The sequence below is a fragment of the Siphateles boraxobius genome, unplaced genomic scaffold (assembly GCF_051911475.1).
Source record: "Siphateles boraxobius isolate OS27281-9 unplaced genomic scaffold, OSU_SipBor_1 22, whole genome shotgun sequence".
NCBI classification, from domain to species: Eukaryota; Metazoa; Chordata; class Actinopteri; order Cypriniformes; family Leuciscidae; genus Siphateles; species Siphateles boraxobius.
In genome coordinates this window covers 1,980,395-1,998,892 of record NW_027508833.1, presented here as the reverse complement: position 1 = coordinate 1,998,892, position 18,498 = coordinate 1,980,395, and the positions used below count along the sequence as shown (strand labels likewise).

The 18,498-nt window shown below is 36.4% G+C and overlaps 2 protein-coding genes across 5 annotated transcripts in view; one reads left to right on the top strand and one right to left on the bottom strand.

The window, feature by feature from the left end:
• rbks (ribokinase) overlaps positions 1-16,784 on the bottom strand; it is a 32,162-nt gene extending 15,378 nt beyond the window's left edge. The window contains exons 1-7 of one of the 2 annotated variants that reach the window (XM_077238316.1): positions 16,756-16,784; positions 15,252-15,310; positions 9,642-9,774; positions 8,993-9,056; positions 7,798-7,860; positions 6,640-6,804; positions 3,456-3,547 (exon numbers count right to left, since the gene is read on the bottom strand). In XM_077238316.1, the coding sequence (XP_077094431.1) occupies positions 3,456-3,547; positions 6,640-6,804; positions 7,798-7,860; positions 8,993-9,056; positions 9,642-9,774; positions 15,252-15,307 (573 nt within the window). In that variant the 5' untranslated portion in view covers positions 15,308-15,310; positions 16,756-16,784. Of the gene's footprint in view, positions 1-3,455; positions 3,548-6,639; positions 6,805-7,797; positions 7,861-8,992; positions 9,057-9,641; positions 9,775-15,251; positions 15,311-16,697 lie in introns of both variants that reach the window. The other variant, XM_077238315.1, reaches the window with a different exon arrangement.
• Positions 16,785-16,979: 195 nt separating this feature from the next.
• The window catches only part of babam2 (BRISC and BRCA1 A complex member 2), a 112,761-nt gene continuing 111,242 nt past the window's right edge, over positions 16,980-18,498 (top strand). For 2 of the 3 annotated variants that reach the window (XR_013206574.1, XR_013206573.1), the window contains exon 1: positions 16,983-17,068. The gene's annotated coding sequence lies outside the window, so the exon portion shown is untranslated. Of the gene's footprint in view, positions 17,069-18,498 lie in introns of all 3 variants that reach the window. The other variant, XM_077238327.1, reaches the window with a different exon arrangement.

Below are 18,498 nucleotides of genomic sequence, written 5' to 3'. Positions count from 1 at the left end.
AGGTACGACACTCCCATAGACCGCCAACGGAACTTTGGAATGCGGAAGTAACGCGTGTCATGTAGCAGCCGATAGTTCCAAAAACTGATAGTTCCAGCACTGAACCCCATTCATTTTCAGTGTTTCCAAAGTATGCTCGCTGTTAAGTTGATGAAATTACTGTACATATTTACATTTGAACGTATTAGCTGTCCTCTCATGAATCTAGTCAGTAGTTGTAATTTATGTAGCCAACTTTAGTTAATGTTTATTGTAAGATAATAGTTAATTGCAGCTAGCTTACTTGATCAACACTTCGCTACTAGTCAGAAATGTGTAAATACGTTTGAGCTATGAACTATGAGTTCATAGTTAAATGTGATGTTTTTTACTAACCAGTCAGTAACCATATCTCCAGTTTCATTTCAACTGACCACACTGTTAACGTTAATGCCGTCTCTACCTTCATCTTTACTGAAATTTGCAGCAAATGGTCGTTGCTGCTGTGCTGTAAATGTATACGTAATGGGAGCACCCCATTTCCCTCCAAAAATAAACACAAAAACGTATTGGGAAAAAAATGCTATTATATGCAAGCCATTTAAGTGTCAACGAATTAATCAATGTATTGAATCGCTACCACCTTTATAGCAACTTTTATTTCATTGAATTTTTGGGATATACTAACTTTTCATTATGTGACGTGTTGGCTAGGTTTTGAGTGGTGAATGCTGCGAGTCGAGTTGTTCCAGAGGTAACGTAAGTTTCATGTGAGAGACGCTGCACACAGACGGCGCATCTCTCTGGCACTCTCCATAATTAATTCAAATATCTCATTCATTCATTCATTCATGTAAATGTATTTTATCTCTGTGTCTGATTTATAGTGAACCAATGCTCGATCTAACAAGTCGTAACTGACCCCCCAGTAAAATATAGCGCTGCAAACATCAATAACAGCTTTAAGTTGTCTATGTTGGCAAATGACTATGGTATAAATGCGTTAATCACTTACGAAAATAAGTTTAAAGTCAACATAAGAATAACATCTGAAACCCATTTTACTGGTTATTAAGTAATCTGATATATTTTATTTTGAAATCGACATTCAACGAACAAAAGAAGTGTAGGGCAGGACTTTTATCCATCAGGAACTGTTTGTATCATGAAATGTAGGAGTTTCATAACTTTGACTGCTGAGGTCAGATGAAATAGAAAAGTGTCTTCAGAGGTGATGAAAATGATTTGATAAACTGAGTCAAGTTGTGCACGTGTGTTATGCGCGACCGTGCGCGAGTATGGGGTCTCTGCGGAACAAAAGTGGGTGTTTCTAAATTTGTGGGACTTTTCAAACTGGTGGGTGTTTATAAATCATGCAACGAAAATGATGCATTTCACCTGACCCCGCCCCTAAACCTACCCTCACTGTGACATGGGCAAATCAAGTAACGCGGTTGAAAACGCTCCTCTGTCGCCCACTGATCTGGTAACTCCTATTACTGTCCTGCAGAGACCTATATTTGCCGTGCGCGACACACTTATCTGTAAAACAGGTCGCATCACTTCCGGTTCAGGTCTTTTGTATGTGCTTCATTAAATGTAGAGCTGTTTTACTCTTCATAGGACTGAGCAAAAAGGTCCATCTCATATTTGCAGTTTGATGTCTGTTTTTTTTTTCTTCTCACTAACATTTCGATATTTAAATAGAATAAAACACCAACAATAAAAATAACTAGCTAGGTTACCTTAAAGGTCCATAGATATCGTCATCAGTTTGTACTGCAGTTAAGACAGGAATCACACCAACATCGCCATTTGAGTACTGAGGTTTGCTACAACCACAGTAACACAGAGTGTGCATTAAATATACACAACAGGACTGTGTGCTTAAATAATACATTTGTGCCAACTGGACATTTATATCACTTTTTCCCTTGGTTACACAGGCAATGCTTAAGTTAGTCCCAGACTTAAATGCATGTTTGCATGTTTTAACTGAAAGCAACTTGTACTGACAGATCTTAAAATATCTCAGTGCCATTGTTTTGTCTCAAGATGCACACCAGTAATGTTTTTTAACGCCATGTTTATAAAAGCTACCTAACTGTCTTTGAAACCAGGGGTATATTGTTTAACTCAGTGATACAGTGGGTGAAATCCAGACATTGCAATAGGAGTCTGTGTGATCAGGAGTTTCGTGTGAATGGACGCAGATGTTGCCCGTTTTGAAGTTGGTCACTTGAGTTCACCGCGCTGTCCAACAGCTGCTTGGTTTGAAAGTGACTTCTGTGTGTGTTGAGCTTTATACATTGCTGCACTATATACAAAACACAATGGACCTTTTCCCCCACAAAATCTTGTTTCAGCAACCTTTATGTCATTCATGAATAGCAGAGAGTATGAATAAGTGTGTAGAACCTGAGATCAAACTGTGTCTTCAAAGTGTCTTCAGCCTGGAAACATGTAGTGTTGGCATTATCAGTTCTTTTAGGTTCTCTAGTGCAGGTGCGAAGAATAACCCCCACTCTGGCCCACCAAACGACTGAAAGATCAGGGCAACACGTATCCCCGTTGTATTTGTGTACTTTAAGCTTTGCCATCAATCTTTCCTAGCTGGCTGCCAAAACAGAAAAGCGCACAGATTACTCATCAATGTGTGGTTATCTGCTTCTGTAAACTGCCGATGATTCATCCTTCACTCTCGCAACTGAAGTCGTCGGGTGAGAGCCAAGCATGTACGCGGATGCGTGCGCTGGGACGAAGGCTGGATCTAAGGGGTTGATTTGTACTGAGGGCTCTCACTTTTAAGTCCCACCTGTACTTTTTTCCAACTCCAACCTCCCAGCCACATCAAAGCTGCCCTGACGGAGAACTCCGGTTCAAACTCTCAGTCACGCTGGAGCTTTCGCCCCAGGCCGGACTGACACACCATCTGTGCATCTGCCTGCCTGGTCGTGGATGCTTTAACTTTACTGTTTCCCATCAATCCAAGCCCATGTCTGTCATCTTGCCCTGCCACGATGTGAAAGAGGGCGGCCTCAAACATAACAGTTACTGTAAGACACAGCAGCCAACCCTGTAATTTCTTGCAGTTGGCAGGTAGGTGACTTTTTGAGCTTTAATATTTTGTTTTTAGTATGCAGGTCATGACCAGGCAAGATAAGAGAGCTGTTGTTTTACTACTCTAGTAACCTGCTTTAACAAACCTGACAACTTACAAAATAGGCTCTACAGGTTAATGCAGTCAAAAGCTATTTTGTTTCAAAGTTCATGTCAACTTTCTTTTTGGAATTTGTATTTTAAAGTTAATTTATGATGACTTTTTTAATTTCTAAAAATGCAGAATACAGTATAGCGACACACTAAAATTTATTATTCTGAAAATCTTCTCATAGCAATGTGGAGCGAACTGAATAAAAGCACATTTGTTTATATGATATTTTTTGTTATGTAAAATGATTGATATTGTCTTTCACCTCAGACTCATTGCAGCAGAAAACATCAGATGCTTTGTAGAAATCAGAATGCAGGTCTGCAATAGCGGGAGCTGGATTAAAAATGGTCTTGACTGTAAGAAATATAGAAAATATCATTCACATATTGGGTCAGAGAAATGCAAAAACCACAAGTAAAAATGCAAAGCCCAAGGTAAAGAATTTCTCTAGTGTCAGATTATTGTTATGAGTTATAATAATTGTTGTGTACGCAGACACAGCTCAGTCACAGATACTGACACACCGCAGTTCACGTCAGACAGCGTCAGTGTGAAACTCCCCCTTTGAGCTACTTGCATTCATCTCATTTGACATAAGCAAACGTAACTCTTTTCTGAACACAACCATATGTTCATAACTACGTCAATACTTGGCCAACAGTTCCCTTTCTCTCTTTCTTTCAGTCCAAAACTTGAAATGTTCTGTAAAACCCAACCACATAGGAAGTGACTGTAACCGAGGCACTATCTCCTTACTTCCTGCCGCTGAGGGGATTTCTCACTACTGAACTTAGTAAACATCACAATTTAAGAGGTGGGAACATTAAATGCATCATAACAAGCATTACTGCTGAATAATTTGTTCCAAGTTTGAACATGGTCCTTACTATACAGAAAAACACTGGCTGTAAGAATGTATCTGAAGAAAGAATCATGTCTGCTTATGAATTTATGCTAATCTAATATGCACAAAGACATTTTGGAATCCTTAGAGCCGTTTCTACTTCGAAGTCTTAATATTAATACCAGTAATTTCAGCAGAAATACCAGAGAAAACATTTTAGCCAATAATGGGGAGCTTCAAATATTATTAGACAATGGAAAGCCTTTAGAGCCACTGCTTTAGTAGATCTAAAAAGTATTCGGACACTCAAGCCAGACTTAAAAATGTTTTTTTTTTGTAATTACCTTTAACCGACTGGTGCCAAAGGACAATTTTAGTGATTTGTATTGACACTCCAGGGGCAATTACACACAATACATATAATTTTACTTAAAATTAATATGGTCAGTTTATCATGTTCCACTGTGAATTAACACATTTCCTTCCCCCATACAACATCTAAAATAAATTTCACACCTAAAACTTTGTTTTCTTTATACCATATTTTGAATAATGCCCTGTAGCTGGTATTTTCTATACAACGAATAGTGTTTTAGACTGTCAAGCTCAAGACAAAAAGGAACCATCAAAGTACAATACAAGTACTTCATATGACTTGTGCGCAATATTCAGAAATTCCGAGAAGCATTCAGAAAAACAGATTTGAAATTACAGTGTTATTCGCTGTAAATCTTTTTTTTCTTCTTCTGTTTCCTCGTTGGAGCTTTGCTGTCTGAAGTACTGAACGAATTTTCCTTTTTCTGGGTGAACTGTGTCTTTAATCAAAGTGAGAGTGTTTTAGAAACAGGCAGTGAGCCTCTAGTTTCCTCGAGTGATCTAAAGAGAAATCAATATGACCTTGTGAAGTGAATAACGTAATATGGAAGAGGAGTGAAATAATGAGGGAAAATAAACGGAAATACTAACGAGTACATGAGATGAATGAATGAGTCGTGCGAAACCTCACTTGCTCAGAGATGCTTTAAAAAGCTCCAAATGAAAAACAACAGAAACACTATTTATATGTGAGCTAAATTCACACTGGAGTGATCAAACATCCCTTTAGTAGCTGATCTAAAGTACAAAATTACATGTTAGCCACATATCAGCTTTGAAGTTAACCGGAATTAACTACACTTGAGGAGAGAATCAAAGCTAGATGGCCTTTATAATAATTTATTTAAAAATGTGGTTAGGAAAGCGGTTCTCGGATTCTTCTCCACTGAGCCTGTGGGGGTGGCATGTGCGTAATCCAAGCCTTGAGCTCCGGCTAAGTGCTATTTGCGCACGTCATTGTCTGATGAATTCATCCCAAGTGATAGGCGCATAATCTGGGCTAATGGCCTGTCTCTTAACACTTAATATGGGCCGCTAACAGGCTAAACAGCATGTATCTGGGGTGTTGTGAGGTGGTGAATGTGAATATCGGGGTGCGTTGGTGTGTGTGTGTGTGTGTGTGTGGGGGGGGGGGGGGGGGGGTACCCATCTGTGTCATCCATCTGTGGAATAAGCTTGTTGCATCATTGTACATCTCCATGACAAGGATACACGGTGTCTCTGATCAGCAGGGACCTGAACATACAAGGTGCTAATGATATCTGAGACACAGCAGGTTGTGTTATTTTCCACAGGAGGGAAAAGTCGTGCTTTATTCTCACCAATCATTCGGTATAAGGAGCTAAAAATAGTAATGGGAGTGAAAAGGAAATAAACTACTGTTGTCAAATGATTATGCTATTCTTCACGCAAACCATTTGGCGATTATACAAGTATAGGACCCCAACGCTGTGGCATTTTATGAAAGGACTGTAAGGGAAGGGGAAGACCTGAATTGTGATACCTTATCCACATACATACAGTATGCTCATGTAAAGCGATATATACAATATAGCAACTATAAACTTCATCATTGCTCCTTGTAATGTCGCAAAATGTAAACTATATTTTCAACCAGCTCTAATCTGGTAAATGCGATAATAAGGCATAAAAATTAGGGATGCACCGATATGAAAATTTGGACTGATACTGATAACCAACAATTCTTTATATTTGAAAGCCAATAACCGATATATTGGCTGATAAATCTAAATCCAAATTTTTATATCATTTTTGAGAGCCTGAAAACAAAAGTCTCACCATGTCCCAAGCACACAATTATAATGTTCTCATTATAATTTTATGTAGCCTATATGACAGACTTGCGCTGCACGTTGCACTTTTCCAAGTGATTCCAATCATATTTCAAGCAATTCAAAAACATCATGGTGAACATCTGAAGTGTCTCACCTGAAGGAAATAATCCATTATTTGTTGGCTTTAATATATTAGCCAAATTTTCTTATCGGGCCGATAACGAAAACATAAAAAATTAACATATATCGGCCGATACCGATATTGTGGCCGATATATCGTGCATCCCTAAGAAAAATATTAACATATAATAAACATTACCATCACAATTTTGTTTCCTTTGAAACAATGTGCATTAAGAAATTTGATTTAACAGGAAGTGGGATGAGACAATCAAGTACATTGAGATATGAAGTAAAGATGCGTGTCTGACCGTGGTTTTCTTTGGCCATTCTCAAGGCCTGCAGTGATGCATCTGGGTTGATCTCAAGCTGGCAAACAAGCACCTTGGCATTTACTATGGCAGACTGTGCCCGCTGTAGCTCCTCTTGCCCCAGAAGCATATTAGCACCAGCCACAATCACTATGGCATTCTCCCCTGCCAATACAATATATTAAACATGACGACAAGATGCTTATTAAACCGTTAAGGAGACATCACTGTTAATTAGACTAAAATTTTATTACAAATCCACGTTTACAAAGAATGCATTCATGTCCAAAATTACAGGTCACATCATAGGAATTTACAGTGACTCTAAAAACTATTTAGACATACAAGTCACACCTTATATATATATGAATGCCATTGCATATCAAAATAAGTGTCTTTATTTAAAACAATGTGTTAGTTTTTAAGTAATAAAACAATATATTTAATATACTGTTAAGACAAAATATGTAATATGGAACATGATGAACTAAAATGACCTTTGAACCTTTTTTTTCTGTCTGAACATGTTTTTTATCTAATGAAATGTGGTTAAGTGTACAAATATATTTTGGAGCCATGGATATAGGAGGCACTTTACACACCCAGACATGTAAGAAATGCTCTCGCTATTGCACCACAAACAGACAGACACAAATAAAGAGCTGGCATAAGCGTTCGAAAAACCACACTGCAGAGTCAGGAGATATTATCAGTCTTTTCCTCATTTCAGCTTCCTTGTTAGCTTGCGAGATAATTGTTCAAATTCACATCATTGTGATATTCACACAGGAAGCTGGGACACAGAAAGTAGGTTGTTATGGTGATCATGACGCCAATCAGAACTCTTCCTGGAGAGCTCACTGTGGTGCTAGTGGACTGCCACAAGGCTCAGCACTTATGCTGGATCATGACATTTACAATACAGCAGGCCTTACTTTCAGAGGCAGGCTGGTTATGTCACCTTTCTTTAAGTCCAAGTAGTGGTACATTAAACTGGGTCTAAAATTAGCCTGTGTAGGCGAGGTGGACACATTTAGAGAGCTTCTCACTCATCTATGTCTCATTCAGAAGAGTACTTAGCGGTGTTTATGTTATTTTAGGGGCTTTTAAAACTCAGGGATGCAGCAAGGCTCGGTACCTGGACCAATTTAATTTTACCTGTGTCATTTACGATGATAGAGGCAGCTCCAGTCGCAGCATTTTCAGTCTGTTCCACATAGGCTAAGAGAGAGAGAGAGAGAAGTGGATAACCTAAATTGCTGACTGAAGAAATCAGAATGTCCACTTAAAATATTTTACAGTGTTTATAAATTATGACAATAGAGGCAGCACATATGCAGACTTACAAACTGTGTTGGTGAAGCTATTTTAAAATTGTAACTTGCCAAATAACAGGTTACTGATAATAAATAAATAAAAATCTAATAACTGATTCAACAACAGCTAAAAAAAAGTAGATCAATATTAGCACAAAACATAACAAGCTAAACTGCAAGTTACTAACAAAATGTAGATAACTATAAAAAGGGCCAATATATTTTAAATCATGTCATTATTGGATTGCAAATACAGGGTGTTTCAGGAACACAAATAAACTGGAAAAAAATCGTGTTCATACTTTGTATTTTTTCTTGCTTTCAAGTAAAATGTCTAAACATCTTTAAAGCAAGATTAGTTTTTTTTTCCTGTTTGTCACGGTTCATCATTGTGCAAGTGATGAAATCAGATATGTTTGTTCTGACACCATAATCAATATCTGATACATCTACATCGGCTGCTATCAGCATGATAAGAGTAGCTGTCATCATGGAAATCAGAGGATGTAAAACTGGAAATTTTGCTTCTACTTTACGAAGATCCTGGCATCTCACCATACTGCAGAACTCTCATCAAGGTTCATGTGATAACATACATATGGGAGGCATTACTATATTTTATACAATCATATTAACGAATGTCATATTCATTCACTTATTCGCTGTTCACATATTCCAGTGAAAAAGTAAAAAAGTCACAAAAAAATGTAAGACACAGCCCAGAGGCACTATTGCACAATTTGTACTGTATTAAGTTGCACACACATTTCAACTCAAATAATGGGGAAAAACACTACTTTAAATACAATGTTATTCATAATTACTTTAAACTGAAACATAATTTTAATCAGATTTCAACCAACCTACTAATTTGTTTTGTGTCGGGATTATAAAAAAATTCACACTTTTGTTTCACTTTTCTAAATAGATTCTAAAAATCTAAAGGTTTAGGTTGCATACACCAAAAATATTTGATTTTAAAAGATTTTTGTCTGCCAGAGATGTGAAACAATATGAAAGCACCGTTTGGCCATTACCAGTCGATATGCCATTATTTTTGAAGTTTTGAATGTAGTCGTTCCCAAAAACGTCTCTGCCGACCTGAAGAGAAAAGGCAACCAAAGATGAAAAGCGGAACTTGAGATAATATTTTCTAGCAACTGGCTGACCGGCCAAAGTTCTGCATTGCTATATCAGGCCAAGCCTTCCAGATATAGCATCCCCAAACAAACGCCTCCACTCTACAAATACAACTTTAATCTCCCCTCTCTCTCTTTCTCTTCCCCTCTATGAGACATTCAATGTTGAGGTAGAGGGCAAAGGGGTTCCTTTTTTCCCAGCTGGGTCTGCTTTTATCCCACACTGGTAAAGACATGCCAAGGATGGGGTCCTAAGCCCCAGCAGCGGAGACCCTTCACTACCTGGCCTTCTGTCTTTGAAGTGTGATCTCTCTCTGAATGTTTCTGAAAGCATAGGAGTCTATTTTTACACACTGCATACGCTTCCGTATTGATTGGGGTCTTTGCACTGACAAAATCAAGAGCTTTATTACTTGGTTAGGTTCTCTTGTGCGGTTAAATGCTGAAATACATGAATTGCTCTGGTATCAACCTAAACGTTTTTGTGTCTGTGTACTTCAGGCTATATTCAGTTATTTAGGATGTTCAAAAAGACCGTGTTGGGTACCTTGCACACCATGGCAGTCTTGGCCCCCATTCGTGCAGCTTGGACACACTGATTGGCCCCTTTACCACCGAAACCAATGAAGAACTTATGTCCATGTATCGTCTCTCCAGCTTTGGGAAGTCGTGGCGCCTGACTAACAGAGAGACATAGGGGACTAGGCTATAAAAAAGTATGGAAAAAAATAAAGCATTCATCGAACAGTTAGTCAAAAGGTATCTAACCAAGAATTGACTTGAAGGAAGGCAAAAAAGTGTCCATATTTAATTGTGTTTAAAGGGTAGTTCATCCCATTTACTTTGAAACTCATTATGTATTTCATTATTAACTTATACATGTAACACAAAAGTACATCATTTGAAAAATGTCTGTTTACACCACGTATCAAGATGCGTTTTGGTCGATCGGATCACAAGTATATGAGGAGACACATACCGTTTACAGCTGGTGTTTTAATGTGTCTCTTTTGTCCACTTTCAACCAATTCTGTCCTGATTTCTTCGAGGGGATGGTCTATGGGCGTTTAAATGTATGTTTTTTTTCAGATCTTTCAATTTAATGGACGAAATAAGCTTGTGCAAATCACATATGAACGCACTGGAGACTATGGAAAAACATACGGAGAGCAGCAGATTTCGTTTTTCTGTTCTGACAGCCGGAACAACAGCCGAACGCTGTGAACGCATGTTAGAAATCAGGAATGGTGAGAAAACATCGTGCTCGGTACGTTTTTCGCCTTTTAACTAAACTTGGGTCTTCAGCCGACAAAGTTTAAATCCCGTCTACCTAGCGCACTTCCAAGACGTTTACAATTTAAGTCGGTAGTCGTCTTTTGTGGGAGTCCGAACTCATTCGACGACATGAGCGTTTACACTATGAAAGCAATGCGGTCGAATGTATTTTCGACTAGGCTACCTCTGGAAGTGGTCAAAAGTGAACAAGCTCAAAATGTTTTACACCCCATTTACACCTGTATTTAGTGTTGTCCACTTGTGATCCCATTGACTAAAACGCATTTAATACCAGGTGGAAACAGGGCCTCAGTGTTTTTGTCTATATAATGAAAGTCAATGGGGTCCAATTATAACTGTTGAAAAGAAAGTCAACCCCATCCACCCAAAAGAAGAAGTACATACAAGTAAAAAGGGATTTAATGAAATTCAATGCAGATTTTCCCTAATTTTGATACACAAAGGTTAAAGCAACCTGTTCAGTTCTCTTAATTTTAAAGTAGTTGTTAAATGAATGCATTGTGAGTGTTCAGTCTTTGTATCGCTATATGCATTTTGTTTTCAGAGGAATGACAGATGGTCCATTCAGTCAGTTCGAAAATGTCCATATTGTTTGAATGAAAGGGATTTTTACTGGAAACATGCTTGTGAGCTGTAAATGAAAATAATATGACATGACATCCTGAGCCCTTCTAAATCTAAGGCAGGTGCCCCGAACTCCATAAAAAGCTAATTGCTGTGCCGTTTAGTGCGTGACATTTTAGAGCGGGGTCCATCAGCCTTTCACCCGAGCAGAAATAGCAGCTATTACTCATTCTATTGAACAACAGAAGAAGAAAAAAAACCTCAATCCTAGACATCTAGTTACGGTCTGGCCCCAATCCAAGTCTCCGGGAGCCCATGTTTATGTGATGGCAGAATGAGCCGATAAAGTTGTTTTTCACATGTGTGTTGTGTGGTTAAGAGAGGGAATGTTACAGGAAGTCAATGCGGATAAACAAAGATCCTGCCGCGATTTCAGTAAAGTGAGCGGTAAGTAAAGAGATTTCAGCTTGTTGTTTATGATGTTTTTGATGAACTGTGGTAAATTATGTTGATAAAGATAAAAAATACTTAAGATAAAGAACTAATGGAGGAAAATAAGGCATATTTCCCCACATTTTCAAATCTTAACTGAATTTGAAATTTGAAAATAATTTAATAAAAGTGTATTAATGATAAATAATGAAAGGATGTATAATAAATAAATGAATTGTTGCTTGTCAGAAACTTGAAGACAATGAAGAAGATTAAGCAAAACTATACTATTGCATTAATAACTTCACATCTGTGACACTTTTACCACAAACAATGCTCTTGGGTGAGCAAAGAAGATGGAAATTGTAATTATGACCGAACATCTGCACTGAAATGTCTATTTGCATAGATTCAACTGTAGAAAAGTCCATTTCATATCTTGGAATGGGGAAAATCGAATTCTTCAAAGCTGTTCACCAAGCTTATTATTAAATTTCATATTCAAAATAAACAATGAAATCTGACAACTTTCTCATGAATTCTGTTTCCAAATTCTCAAAGCATGACCAAAAAAAAAATGGAATTTGGGAAACAATTGGCGATTGGCTTTTATTTAGAAAGCGGGACTTGTTCCGCCATATTGCACGTTGCACTTTCTCCCATTCATAGTAATACCAGTGAAGCGTCTTTCTAAATCTAAAGACTTTAGTGTGGATGTACTATAACTTGCATTCTAAGGTTGCCCGACTGAGTCATTGTCTGTCACAGGTTACAGTCAGACTGGCCTCACCTTAACACATCGCTTACAGTTCCTCTATTGTTTTATGAGCAATAGTCATTCTCCCACAAACCCACTTCTGATACAAACGCTGTGACTTTCCTGAGCCTAGAGGAAACAACAGGTGTTCTGTGACATAGGCTGTGGTCCAAGCAGATGTTCACTACTTTATACACGCAGGACCTCAAACAGACTGCATGAGTAACAGTATGTGCTATTGTACATTGTGGCAATAAAAGAGCAAGTATTTGCTTTTAACAATTCCTTGATCTTATTATTAATAATAACTAGAACTTTTATTTTTCTTGTATATTTTCATCTACAATAGGGTTTATTTAAAACCATTTCATTAATGTCCATGCAGAGTTTATTCCATTTTATGTATCCATGCCAAATGCATTTTGATTCTTTATATGCAAGTAGTAATATTGTCCAATTACTTATTTATTTGTTTTGCATTTTATTTATTTGTAGGGCAATAGATTTTTTTTTTCTTTTGACATGGTAATTTCATAACATTGTTCAAGTACTTTGGAATATCATGCCAGTGCCATGTAATATGAATACAACGATTATTAAGGACCATAATAAACATGCTTTAAATCAAGACATTACAGGCAAAACCATTGTTTTTTTCAGGCACTGTGCACAGTCATCCAAATGCACATTTTTTTATCAGATTGTATATATATATATCCAGAATCTCCTCTGTAAATACCTTTAACTCTACTGTCAACAAAATGAAATAAATTTTGAACCTGGCTTTATCCAGTGTTTAGATCTCTGTGCTGGATGTTAATGCAAATTATTAGTGAATATTTAATTAGTAAATGGCTCGTTTGCATACTTAAACACAACATTTCAGAAAACTTGTATTGATGTACTGTGATGGTATGGTGATATCTATTAGTTAAAATGTTTACCCTTTTCACCTGTAAATATACTTCATACAAGCAAAAAGAGAGAGATAAAAATGTAAGCGAAGGAGAAACATAAAACACTAAACAGCACTATCAAAAGTACTTACTTTTTATGTAAGTACCATGTAATTACCATGGTGCATCAATATGTTCATCATTTAGTGCTATGATATGTATCAAAGTAGTCTATTACAAAAAAGGCCCAGTTTGAACCAAAGATAAAGTTCCTGAAGTTAATTGTTTCATGAATATATGAGACCCCAAGCAAGAGTATGTAAAACTTGTGTGTGCCACATGCACACTCTGGAGTAACATCACACACTTGCGTGAAGGCACACGATAGGTCTATAGTAATCAGCAGGTGGCACTGTCTGGCTTCAGCACAAACACACAAATGTTCCTCCAGTTGACTGTCATAAACACAAGCCACATCGAAAACTGGATTTTACACTTCAAAGCCATGCATAGCACTTGGATGGGTGAAATGTGTCAGCCACCCTCCAAAAAAACAAACACACACTTCCCATCAGAACCATTGCCTAATTGATGCAATCTCTTCTGTTCAAAGGCCAACATTGATGACTGGATGTTTTTAATGGTGACGTATATGAGCAATTGGGACTTTTTTTTTCCCCATAAGGGGTAGTTTGTTTTGATAACTTAGGGTATGACAAAGAAAGAAATGAATATCATTTAGTTATGCATGGAAAGGAAAATGCTGTCTCTGGATATAACTCTTTGAGAAACATTCCCTCTTTTGAACAAACACCTAACCTGAATTATTCAAATTTGGCATAACTTGGGCTGCACCAATTGTGGAATGATACCTCAAATAATAAAAAGTAAAAAAAGTTTTTGTTTTTTTTATATAAACAATTGGACCTTTGTTTAAAAGACAAACCCCATACACATTAAAAGAAGGCCCCAAGAAAAAGAGATCAGTATAACACAGAGACTTGGGGCATATTTATATATAAACTATACTGGTCAAATATTTGGGGTCAGTAATGATTTGTAATTATTATTTAAAGAAATCATTACGTCAATGCAGAAAGAATACATCAAAACATTTGTTACCAAAAAAAATTCAATTAAAATATGTTCATTTGAACTCTTTTAAATCCTGAAAACACATGTATCATGGTTTCCACAAAATATTAACTGTTTTCATCATTGATAATAATCAGAAATGTTACCTGAACCCCAAATTAGCATATTAAAATGACTTCTGAAGGATTAGGCTATGTGACACTGAAGACTAGAGTAATGTTGCTTAAAATTCAGCTTTGACTCAAAGTAAAAAATTACACTGTACAAATAAAAACTCGGGGTTTACGCAAGGTGAAAGTTTACTAGTTTGCACAGCTGCAAGTTTACACCGTGTTCCAGTCAAAAGGTGCACCTGTGCTGAAAACACTGCAGCCAGTATGACTAGGACAAAAAAAATGATATATAACCAGTGAGCAGTGAATCAGTTCCCTGTGGAAATATTAATAATAGACAGAGCTGGCAGAACAGAAGGCAGTTCCCCAAATCTGCCTTTGTTGGACCTTATTTGGTTCCTGCTGGAAGGACTAATTCCTTTCAGAGTTATTTTAAAATCTTAAAGTCTGCCTTCTGCAAGAGGAATATGTTCCACAAGCACAGCGACGATGAGTGTGAGAGTTTGTCACATGAGCATGAAATCATTGTTTAGTATAATATGTGAGGTCTCAGCATGAAGTTCATAACAGAGGGTACTGTAGATTTGTTGAATGTAAATTTCAAGTTAAGCATGAAATTGAACATGAGGACAGTGGATGGGCACATGAAAATTATTCTTATTTTATGAAGGCATGTTTTTTTCTAACTATACAGTAAAAAAAAAAGTGAATTATTTGAAAAAAATGGTTGTTGCATATAATGTCTACTCAAATGTATTTGTATATAATGCAAAATTTCATATTGCAACAAATGCTCTTCTAGAATGCATAGGACAGGTACATACAGTATGATTACATGGATCTCTATTGTTCATTGTCACTGTAGATTTTGCTGCAATCACTTATTTTTTCATCAGAACAGAGGAATGCCATAAAAAGGCATTTTTGCCCCCGTATTTTAAACATGTGACACACATTTGCCCCGGGCCTGGTTCACTATGACACTGAAGCCTTTGATGACTTACCTTACTAAGTCAGTCATACAAGATCCCACCACTACAACACTCACGTCTGCAGGCATGACCTGATGACATTAATAATAACAGAAACAACAACATTTAGACTGAATATTAAAAAAAATACGACATCAGATTGTTTTGACATTATTTGCATACATTCCTAATGAAATCTTGAGATTACATTTCGGAGAACAACAATGAAATGCTTAAACATTGGTAGTTATGATCCACATTAAACATGCCAACTCTAATGTGGATGATTATTTCAGGACTGGATCATGTGATTGACAACAACCATGGAAATCCTTCATTAATTCAATCCCTCGCGTGTAGGCAACGTATGTGAATAGTGGAGTGTTAATCTGCTCAAATCTCCCAGCAGGCCTCAGGGGACTGTAAAAGCCTGCCGCTGGCTAAGGAACAGCCTACATTTTCTCAAAATAACTGAAGTCCAGGCTGCATTTTCTGCATCTTTTGATTCAAATCAGTCTTAATGATTTGAATAGCTTCAAGTGTTTTGCTGTTTGGGCCTGAGACTTAGATATTATCCTCTCTGCACGATAAAAGGAACAAAGAGAGTCACTTTTTTTAACCATGTATTATTTCATGGATGTCTAAGGAGAAAATTAGAGAAAATTATATTGTCATGAAAATAAGATGCAACAAATTATTCAGTCTGAATAATCTGACAATCTGACAAAATAAAGTCATTCGTTCCTGCAGAAACAAAATATGCAGTGTAGGGAATACCAACATCTAGTTAGGTTGATAAAATCTTGTTAAAGGTATTAAGAAGTGTATTTTATTTACAATCAGAGACATTGCGTGATGATGTTTGAGGATTTTTACAAAACTATTTATCTAGGCTGGTTTAGCTGGGCAGTGGTTGAGTCTACTAATTATGTTTCTATTAATTCTACAAAGTCTACTAAATCTTTTGCACCGTCGAATATGTACACTGAAAAAATATGTCTAAAGCTGTAAATAAAACTATTATAATAAAATAAAAATATTTCAGTTTTCTACTTCAAAATTTGTCGATTAATTAAATGTGTTTTATTCTGTTTCTTTGTAATCGTTTATTAAATTTACTAGAAATTTCTGAGTGCATGTTATTCAGTGTATATGACATAGCTGTACATTTATTAAAACAATTAAATATATTTCCTCTATATTTCTAATACTGTATTACATTGCATTATTTAAATTTTTGTTTCTTATATTATTGTTATATTTCATTCATGTACTTCTGCACTGGAAGCTCCTTTTACCAAGACAAATTCCTTGTGTGTGTAAACATACTTGTCAATAAAGCTCATTCTGATTCTGATGATGACTAGATTAATCATCTCATTCACAAGAATTCATGCAATATCACAATAAATCAACTGTATAAATATTTGCATTTGAAATAATTTGGTAGGCCAACATAATAATATTTTACATTTTTACCTATTTGTCCACTGAATAAAGCGATATCTAACCTTCCAAAGCAGCACTTTGTACTCACGTCTATCTGACAGCACAGAAACACATGACGAGACATAAGCCCAGTTTGAGCTGTCACAGTATTCGCCTGTCTTTAAAATTAAGGATTTATGCTTTCAAACGAGACTAAACATTGTTAGCATGTATAAAATATATATATGTTTAATAAAGTAAACTACTGAACACATGCACGTATTATTCGCGTAAGTCGTTCAGTAAAGCCGTGGTAAAACTATCAGGCATATTGATAAACATCCATAAACAAGTCTCAATAACAACAGCGGAAGTGAGGAATGAGTTCATACTCAAAAGTTGTTCTACATTACATATAAAAGGTACTGAAAAGGCATTTGTTACTTACGAAAATGTACTTGATCGAAACGTCTTCTTTGATAAAGAAAGAAACATGATTAGCATAAAGAAACTCGTCCATAATGCAGGTTTAGCATGCTAAGTTAGCCAGTCTGTTAGCATATATTTGCAGCTCTAAAACTAACTGAATAAACAAAATCAAATCAAACAACACAACAAACACAACTTCTTAGACTCACTCATGCACACGTGTTGTGGTTGTGTGGTTTTGTGTGTCATTGCAGCTGCTCGACAGTATCATCAGTGTTATTAATGTGTTCCAAGATAATAATGTGTTTTACACAGCTGAATATCACGCTGATTACTTTTTTTATTTTATTTTTTATTTATGTTTCCTGTCTAAACAAGATGTATTTATTCTATACTGTGGGAATTCACTCATTGATTAGTGTCAACAAGGAGAATACAGCCTATGCTGTTTTCATATCTCTGATTTAAAGGGATAGTTCCCCCAAAAATGAAAATTCTGTCTTTATTTACTCTCCCTCAATTTGTTCCAAACCTGAATTTCTCCTGCTGAACACACTCACAAAAAAAGATATTTTAAAGAATATTGGTTACCAAAGAGTGTATGGATGGTAACCACTGACATCCATAGTATTTTTCCTACTATGGAAGTCAACGGCTACTGTCAATTGTCTTGTACCTGGACTTTAAAGTTGACTCAAACCTCTTTTAGCTGTAATAGTCTCAGTCTACATTGCATTCACACTGGTGTTTTTAGAAAGCCAATCAATTCAAATATAATAATACAAATGATAGTAATATTAATATCCCTAAAGGCCTGTTCACATAAAGAACGATACCTTTTAAAGAAAACTACATTAATGTCCACGCCAACTCACAGTATTGTTCTGTTTATTTGAAGTGCGTGCTTTAGTTTTGTCGTCTGCCGCTTTAAATACTCAAGCTCTTTAAAGCAGAATGAATTCTGAAAAAAAAGTTTTGAAAGTGATTCCAACTAAATCGTTTCTCAGTAGCGTTATTGCTATAGTTGTGGTATGAGTGAACTCTTCTATTCTTTTATATTTAGAACGATTTTTTAGAATTATATCTTTATTGTTATCATTATAGTTATTGTCCTTGGTCTGAACCAAATCAGTAATATATATAGTAATATGATTTCGATATAAGTTTGATTGACTCATGCTTTTCCAAAGCAATGGCACAGAACGCAACATTAGAGGTCTTTTATGTTATAGTGAGCAGAGAAGAAATGATTTTTGTCTTATAAAGCTGTGACGGGACAGAATAGACCAGGGCTGGGCAACTCTGGCCCTCACGATCCCTCTCCATCCCAGATCAAACTCAACTAGCCTATCTGTGGCTCTCTAGAGATCCCGAACACCTCGATGATCTTGTTCAGGTGAGCTTGATCAGAGTTGGAGTTAAA